This window comes from Notolepis coatsorum (assembly GCF_963971535.1).
Source record: "Notolepis coatsorum genome assembly, chromosome: 1".
Taxonomy (NCBI): Eukaryota; Metazoa; Chordata; class Actinopteri; order Aulopiformes; family Paralepididae; genus Notolepis; species Notolepis coatsorum.
In genome coordinates this window covers 320,447,169-320,456,444 of record NC_140165.1, presented here as the reverse complement: position 1 = coordinate 320,456,444, position 9,276 = coordinate 320,447,169, and the positions used below count along the sequence as shown (strand labels likewise).

At 40.4% G+C, this 9,276-nt stretch overlaps 1 protein-coding gene across 1 annotated transcript in view; it reads right to left on the bottom strand.

Annotated features, from left to right (window-relative positions):
• Positions 1-1,142: 1,142 nt before the first annotated feature.
• Positions 1,143-9,276, bottom strand: part of LOC311226573 (uncharacterized protein) — a gene marked incomplete at both ends in the record, with an annotated part of 37,865 nt that continues 29,731 nt past the window's right edge. Inside the window, one exon of the mRNA XM_084311993.1 lies at positions 1,143-1,274. Within this exon, the coding sequence (XP_084168119.1) occupies positions 1,143-1,274 (132 nt within the window). The remainder of the gene's footprint in view (positions 1,275-9,276) is intronic.

The following is a 9,276-nucleotide window of genomic DNA, read 5'->3' as shown; positions in this document are numbered from 1 at the left end:
CCAGGAGGTATTCACCCAGGAGGTGTTCACCCAGGAGGTATTCACCCAGGAGGTATTCACCCAGGAGGTATTCACCCAGGAGGTGTTCACCCAGGAGGTGTTCACCCAGGAGGTGTTCACCCAGGAGGTATTCACCCAGGAGGTATTCACCCAGGAGGTATTCACCCAGGAGGTATTCACCCAGACCAGGTGTTCACCCAGGAGGTATTCACCCGGAGGTATTCACCCAGGAGGTATTCACCCAGGAGGTATTCACCCAGGAGGTGTTCACCCAGGAGGTGTTCACCCAGGAGGTATTCACCCAGGAGGTATTCACCCAGGAGGTATTCACCCAGGAGGTATTCACCCAGGAGGTATTCACCCAGGAGGTGTTCACCCAGGAGGTGTTCACCAGGAGGTATTCACCCAGGAGGTGTTCACCCAGGAGGTATTCACCCAGGAGGTATTCACCCAGGAGGTGTTCACCCAGGAGGTATTCACCCAGGAGGTATTCACCCAGGAGGTGTTCACCCAGGAGGTGTTCACCAGGAGGTATTCACCCAGGAGGTGTTCACCCAGGAGGTGTTCACCAGGAGGTGTTCACCCAGGAGGTATTCACCCAGGAGGTATTCACCCAGGAGGTGTTCACCCAGGAGGTGTTCACCAGGAGGTATTCACCCAGGAGGTGTTCACCCAGGAGGTGTTCACCCAGGAGGTATTCACCCAGGAGGTGTTCACCCAGGAGGTATTCACCAGGAGGTATTCACCCAGGAGGTATTCACCCAGGAGGTGTTCACCAGGAGGTATTCACCCAGGAGGTATTCACCCAGGAGGTATTCACCCAGGAGGTATTCACCCAGGAGGTGTTCACCCAGGAGGTGTTCACCAGGAGGTGTTCACCCAGGAGGTGTTCACCCAGGAGGTATTCACCCAGGAGGTGTTCACCCAGGAGGTATTCACCCAGGAGGTATTCACCCAGGAGGTATTCACCAGGAGGTATTGACCCAGGAGGTGTTCACCAGGAGGTATTCACCCAGGAGGTATTCACCCAGGAGGTATTCACCGGGAGGTATTCACCCAGGAGGTATTCACCCAGGAGGTATTCACCCAGGAGGTGTTCACCCAGGAGGTATTCACCCAGGAGGTGTTCACCCAGGAGGTATTCACCAGGAGGGATTCACCCAGGAGGTGTTCACCCAGGAGGTGTTCACCCAGGAGGTGTTCACCCAGGAGGTATTCACCCAGGAGGTATTCACCCAGACCAGCTCTAGCACACTCAGGCTGCAGAGGGCTGACTCACAAAAGAGGAAGAAGAACGTCACAAAACTTTTTTCAAGCCCGTTTTCAAGAGGTTTCAGTCAGTTCAGAAAGGTGAATGTCGTGACTCGTGACATTAGGTTGTGTTCTGTGTTTACTGTACCATACTAAGGACCTGTGATCATTACGCTGGACTAATTATCAGACTTTGCAGCAAAAAAAAATCTCAATTGAAGAACCATGTGACTTTGTTTTGATGTTTTTGGATAGTCAATAGTTTTTGGTTGGTCAATAGTTTTTGGTTGGTCAATAGTTTTTGGTTAGTCAATAGTTTTTGGTTGGTCAATAGTTTTTGGTTAGTCATTCGTTTTTGGATAATCAATCGTTTTTGGTTAGTCGATAGTCAATAGTTTTTGGATAATCAATCGTTTTTGGTTATTCAATAGTTTTTGGATAGTCAATAGTTTTTGGTTAGTCAATAGTTTTTGGATAGTCAATAGTTTTTGGATAATCAATAGTTTTTGGATAGTCAATAGTTTTTGGTTAGTCAATAGTTTTTGGTTAGTCAATAGTTTTTGGATAATCAATAGTTTTTGGTTAGTCAATAGATTTTGGATAATCAATAGTTTTTGGATAGTCAATAGTTTTTGGATAGTCAATAGTTTTTGGTTAGTCAATAGTTTTTGGATAATCAATAGTTTTTGGTTAGTCAATAGTTTTTGGATAGTCAATAGTTTTTGGATAATCAATCGTTTTTGGATAGTCAATAGTTTTTGGTTAGTCAATAGTTTTTGGATAGTCAATCGTTTTTGGATAATCAATAGTTTTTGGATAGTCAATAGTTTTTGGTTAGTCAATAGTTTTTGGATAGTCAATAGTTTTTGGTTAGTCGATAGTTTTTGGATAATCAATAGTTTTTGGTTAGTCAATAGTTTTTGGATAATCAATAGTTTTTGGTTAGTCAATAGTTTTTGGATAGTCAATAGTTTTTGGATAATCAATAGTTTTTGGTTGGTCAATCGTTTTTGGATAATCAATAGTTTTTGGTTAGTCAATAGTTTTTGGATAATCAATAGTTTTTGGTTAGTCAATAGTTTTTGGATAATCAATAGTTTTTGGTTAGTCAATAGTTTTTGGTTAGTCAATAGTTTTTGGTCAGTCAATAGTTTTTGGATAGTCAATAGTTTTTGGATAGTCAATAGTTTTTGGATAATCAATAGTTTTTGGATAGTCAATAGTTTTTGGTTAGTCAATAGTTTTTGGTTAGTCAATAGTTTTTGGATAATCAATAGTTTTTGGTTAGTCAATAGATTTTGGATAATCAATAGTTTTTGGATAGTCAATAGTTTTTGGATAGTCAATAGTTTTTGGTTAGTCAATAGTTTTTGGATAATCAATAGTTTTTGGTTAGTCAATAGTTTTTGGATAGTCAATAGTTTTTGGATAATCAATCGTTTTTGGATAGTCAATAGTTTTTGGTTAGTCAATAGTTTTTGGATAGTCAATCGTTTTTGGATAATCAATAGTTTTTGGATAGTCAATAGTTTTTGGTTAGTCAATAGTTTTTGGATAGTCAATAGTTTTTGGTTAGTCGATAGTTTTTGGATAATCAATAGTTTTTGGTTAGTCAATAGTTTTTGGATAATCAATAGTTTTTGGTTAGTCAATAGTTTTTGGATAGTCAATAGTTTTTGGATAATCAATAGTTTTTGGTTGGTCAATCGTTTTTGGATAATCAATAGTTTTTGGTTAGTCAATAGTTTTTGGATAATCAATAGTTTTTGGTTAGTCAATAGTTTTTGGATAATCAATAGTTTTTGGTTAGTCAATAGTTTTTGGTTAGTCAATAGTTTTTGGTCAGTCAATAGTTTTTGGATAATCAATAGTTTTTGGTTAGTCAATCGTTTTTGGATAATCAATAGTTTTTGGATAGTCAATAGTTTTTGGTTAGTCAATAGTTTTTGGTTAGTCAATAGTTTTTGGATAGTCAATAGTTTTTGGTTAGTCAATAGTTTTTGGATAGTCAATAGTTTTTGGATAGTCAATAGTTTTTGGATAGTCAATCGTTTTTGGATAGTCAATCGTTTTTGGATAATCAATAGTTTTTGGATAGTCAATCGTTTTTGGATAGTCAATCGTTTTTGGATAATCAATAGTTTTTGGATAGTCAATCGTTTTTGGATAGTCTATGTAAAGTTGTAAAGTCCAAATCACCCGTGAGTGAAGAAAGTACCAGCGTCTAGTTAAACTATGAATTAACTCATTCACTTCTATTCCTAAATAGTCTAAATATCGTACTTCTGAAATATAAACAGACTGCTGATGTACAGACTATTCTGAGTAAAAGGTACGTATTTGTTTTGACATTTGATGTGTCTTTACAGATTTATTACCTTTGGAAAATAAAAGCAGATATCCAGTAAATATGTTGTAAGTTTAAGTGTGCGTTCCCTTGTTTGGGGGAGTGGTTGCCGTCTTGCTGGAAGACCATTTTGTGCAAACCCGAAAACAGGTACAGTACCTTTGACCCAGAAAACAGGTTACATAAGATCATATTGCTGTAGTTTGTTCATAATTCAGAAGTATGATATTTTATGCAAATTCTATACTTATTTTATGTCTGCACTTCATGCATTGCTCTTGAGCTGCCAATTTTGTGCACATTTTATGCCTGTCTTTTTTTTTTTCTTTTTTTTTTTACTGCCGTGAAGCACTTTGAGCTGCAATTCTTGTAAGAAAGGTGCTTCTTGTATGAAAGATACAAATACAGTTTATTATTATTATATTATATTTACAATAGGTCTCCAAAATGAATGGAAGTAAATGAGGAGCCTGATGGGAGAAACAGCTGTGTTTACAGCCAGGGCTACAGCAGTGGTTCGCTCACTTACTGCTGAATTCTGACTGGTTCACATCATCACTCACCCTCCTGTGAGTTATAGCTTAAAAGATAAAAGTTGAGACGTTAACTGCAACATTTCAGGCACAACAGATATATCAGCATATCTGGTTGGTCTGGTTCGTTGTCAGATTCCTACCCAGCCTCTGGGCCTCATCTCCCCCCAAACCACTTCCACGATCTGTTGAGGTTTCTCAGCCACAAGCCCACAGCCCACATAATCCCCTCTCCTTCACCCTTTCACTACCACAACAACCTGACAACCTAGGATGGCTTAGAGTAGACGACAGAGTACAGCAACTTGCAATGGGCCTGGTCTACAAGATACACTACACGACCAAGGTACCCATGTACATGTCAAAATACTTCCCAAAGGTCAGTGAATACCACGATCACAACACCAGAGGGAGCTCCACAAATCATGTTAAACCCCGATTCGGCTCAAACAAGGGACTAAACACGTTTCGCAATTATGCCACATCAATGTGGAACGCCCTACCTAAAGCTGTAAAGGAATGTGAATCACTACCCACCTTCAAAACCACTCTCAAAGAACACCTACGGGAGACTGCAATTCGAAACTGGCCCCTGTAAATGTCCTAACCCAAACCCCTCCAATGTACAGTAAATTACCTAGTATGGTTGTCAATATTCCAATGTACAGTTTTGCTTGTACACTTGTACAGTGCCGTCCCCGTCCCCCCAACCCCACCCAACCTCCTCCAATGTACAGTTTTTACGTCAAATGTATATACTCTCTTTTCTGGACTCTTTTTGTATCACAAACAGTACTGTATTTGCAAATCTGGTATGTCATAAATGTATAGATGTAGCAGTACTGTCTATCTGTATGTCATGTATGTCCTGATGAATTGAAAATGGGGGACCCTGATGTAAACAAGACGAAAGTCTTTCTCTGGTCTGCATCCCCTTAACAATTGTGTGTATTGAGCCGTACTGTATTGTACCCGTTCTGCAATCTGTTAATAAAGTTTTCAATCAATCAATCAAACCACTAAAGAATCGTACCCCTTTCACTACCACACTACAGACAGTCTGCGAAGTGTTATCGAGACAATGAAGACAATGAGTTGCAGACTGGACTCAAGTTTACTTAGGTTGACACAGACGCTCGTATACTGGTGCACTCTTATATATCGTCCGGGTCGCACCCCGGCATTATGGTACCTACTGCATATCACTACAGTCTGTAGTGTGGTAGTGAAAGGGTTAACCTTCTGTAGTGTGGTAGTGAAAGGGTTAACCTTATGTAGTGTGGTAGTGAAAGGGTTAACCTTCTGTAGTGTGGCAGTGAAAGGGTTAAACTACTGTAGTGTGGTAGTGAAAGGGTTAACCTTCTGTAGTGTGGTAGTGAAAGGGTTAACCATCTGTAGTGTGGTAGTGAAAGGGTTAACCGACTGTAGTGTGGCAGTGAAAGGGTTAACCGTCTGTAGTGTGGCAGTGAAAGGGTTAACCGTCTGTAGTGTGGCAGTGAAAGGGTTAACCGTCTGTAGTGTGGCAGTGAAAGGGTTAACCGTCTGTAGTGTGGTAGTGAACGGGTTAACTGACTGTAGTGTGGCAATGAAAGGGTTAACCGTCTGTAGTGTCACAGTGAAAGGGTTAACCCTTTGGTAGTGAAAGGGTTAAATCGTGGCCTTGATGCGCGTCATTCAGAGATCTTCAGACTATTAGGATACACACGTTTATTTGATACAAACACGCCACAAACATTGTGTTACAGAATCAATGCTAAAACATGATAACCGGTGTGATGTTGACATATTCATATCTGTGGAACGCACAGAGCTCCTGGTCAGACTCATCACAGACGATACATGTTTTAAAAAGGCTTAAACAAACGGTAACCAACTGCTCCTGAATGTCGTTACATGAAGTGTCCAGAGATGGTGGTTACTGGATATATATCTTTTCTTTTTTTCCATCTCTGGGTGATACACTTATACACTTTACTCTCAAATCAAACTCTCGTGGATAGAAAACCCCTAAAGCACTATAATAATAATAATTATAATAATAATAATAATAATAATAATAATAATAATAATAATAATAATATAATAATCTGAAGAGAAAATAGCAGTAAAGAAGAATCATAGAGGTTGATAACACAATTTGAGTGGACTACATCTTAAAGGTGCTATAGATAAAATGTTTATGTAGACTAATCACTTTTAGGAAAGAATACACCGGTCCAAAATTAATGTTGTTGTTTACATGTATCCCCTCCCCGCGTGGAATGTACCTGATTGGATAAACGACATGCTGTTGCTCTATTGCGACATCTAGTGGTTAATACTTGGGTCCACCTTTACCCAGTAAAATTTACTGTAATCTAGGTCACGCCTTAACCCATTAACTTCTGTAGGCTATTATCAAGGATTATAGAATGTTTTGATCTTTGTTTCTTTTTTTTATAACCACCATCATAGTGGTTAAGAACATTATGTGCATTACGCTACTAACTAAGCTATTAAATGGGAAATGGTGCAACTCTTTTATCCAAAGCGCTTTACAATTCACTCACACGTTCACACACCGACGGCGGAGGCGACCATGCAAGGAGCCAACCTGCTCATTGGGAGCAATTAGGGGGTTAAGTGTCTTGCTCAAGGACACACTTCGACACGCTGCCCGGGAGGAGCGGGAACCTCCGGATTACCAGACGACCGATCTACCTCCTGAGCTACTGTCGAGTGTCGCCCCTATTATGTTGAAACCTTAAGGAACACGTCAACTTTTTGGGAAATTTGCTTATATATTTTTTTGTTGACATTTTCGTTTTCTAAGCAGATATATACTCTGAACAATTTTTTTATTAAATAACTGCGACAGAACAGATCTGGTTCGGCAGAAAGAATTCTGAGTATATATCTGCTTAGAAAACTAAAATGTAAATGTCTATTTTTTTTTTTTTTTTTTTAATCTCCATGTGGTAAATACACAGGTCACAACATGTTTATAGGAAGGTTTTGGAATTGTATTTGGAGTGTATTTCGTGACTTTTGGGAACTAGGCTACACTGGCACACCTACTTCCAGTGAATGATGCTAAGCTAGGCTAACGGTGCGGTAAAGGAATCCCAACCAGAGCATGACATAACAGCAGAATGGCCGCCGTATGAATATTATGGTCAATTCCCTGAAAAGTACGGTTCATGCCTTTTTTTTTTTTTTTTTTTTTTTGTCTTTTTCCCCCTCCATTTTTCCTCCGATTTTCTCCCATCCCAATGTTAGTCGTATGCCAATTCCCAGTCCCTTTCTGGTCGCTGCGCTTTACCCCCCACAGTCAGATCATCTGGGAGAGTGGAGGCTACCACGTGCTTCCTCCGACACACGTCCAGCCAATCACCGCTTCTTTTCACCTGGCAGCGCGGACTCTCACTGAGAGGGCGTAGCGTGTGGGAGGATCACACTATCCCACTCAGGTCCTATCCGCGCTTAGCAGGCGCCCCGACCGAACTGTAGGAGTCGCTGTTTACAACGACCCGGACCCACCCCGCCAGCTTCTCCCACCCTCTAATACAGCCAATTGTATCAGTGCAGACGGCCAGCCAAGCTGGTGACAACCCCGGAGCTGTGAGCTGGACTCGAACAGGCCAGCTCACAGCTCCGGGGTTGGTGACGAACGCAATCTCCGCTCGGCCACCTAACCGCCTCGGTTCATGCCTTTTTGTAAACCTTAAAACAAAACAAAAACTCAGGTCTCAGAGCAAAATGTATACCATGAGGTCAAACAGATTATGACAACATTAACCCGGGAAATAATATGATAAAGAATAGTATATGGAAAAGAAAAGCTGCACATGCTGCTTTTAAAAACAATAAAACAAATATATATATATATCTTTTTTTAAACATCATCAAAGAGTATAAGGGAAGATATGCAAAGAGTTACACAGTATCCATCTCTCACCACGGGGTTCTGGTCGTGACTTGTAATGATAACCAGTTATTTAAAATTAAGAGTCCAATAGGAAAACCATATTATAATCCTATATAGGATTGATTCCAAAACCTAATAACTGGGACCTTTCTTTTTTACGAGCCTACATTGAATGTCGTAGGACTCCACAGTAACGACCATATCAGACGTCTTAAGAAGGAACCCCAGAACGACTGGGTCCGAACTCCAATCGATTACTCCTGGAACCAAATCCTGTTCCCCACTTGGGGGGGGGGGTCATATCCGGTTACGTCTTTAGAAACGTTTCTCCCCGTCAATTAAACAACTTTATCGTCACTTTTTTCTTTCCAGAATATCAAACGTGGGTCTAACGGATGCCACAGCGATACTAATTGAGTTATATATATGTCTCATTTCATGCCCCATATATAACAGATTAATTAATGTATTGGATTTAGGCGGAGCTAAATGCTAATGTGGGCTAACTCTAACAGTACACTTTTTTACATGAAATACAGCCCAAAAACATTAGAAAAAAAGTGACGATAAAGTTGTTTAATTGACGGGAAGAAATGGCTAAATGCAATGTATTGTGATGGGACCGGAAGAAGTCTACAGGGGCTAAAGACGGAAAGCAGATATGACGCCCCCCCCCCCCCCACATGGTGCAAGTGGAGAATGGGTTTTCACGGCTGGATTTCTATCAGACTCTTATTAAAAGGGATAGCTTGTTACTTCAATGTAACAAACAATGGAAGTTTCACAGAAACCAGCTAATGGGGCACTAAGAGCGGTTAAGCAGGCCACAAAAACACCTGATGGCAAGTCAGGCGTCTTCACCTCGCGTACAACTCCAGATGCATTACATAAAAAGAGCTTTTTGTCCACGCTGGCAGAGAAGAAGAGTCCCGGGAGCAGGGGGGTAAAAAGTACCCAGAAATGATACTTAAGTGAAAGTAGGGGTACCGTCTCAAAATGGTACTCAAGTAAAAGTCAGAGTATCTGGCTAAAAACACACTTGAGTAAAAGTAAAAAAGTTTCTACTTTTAAATGTACTTAAGTACTAAAAAGTAAAAACTTCTGACTGTCTATTCTTCTGATAGCAGGTGTTTAATCAAAGATCCCCGCTTTCCAGTTTTGCACAAGGACCAATCAGCATGGGTGTGGGCGGGTTCATTTGGGGGATTTGATTGGCTGTTTTTAAATAAAGCGAGGTC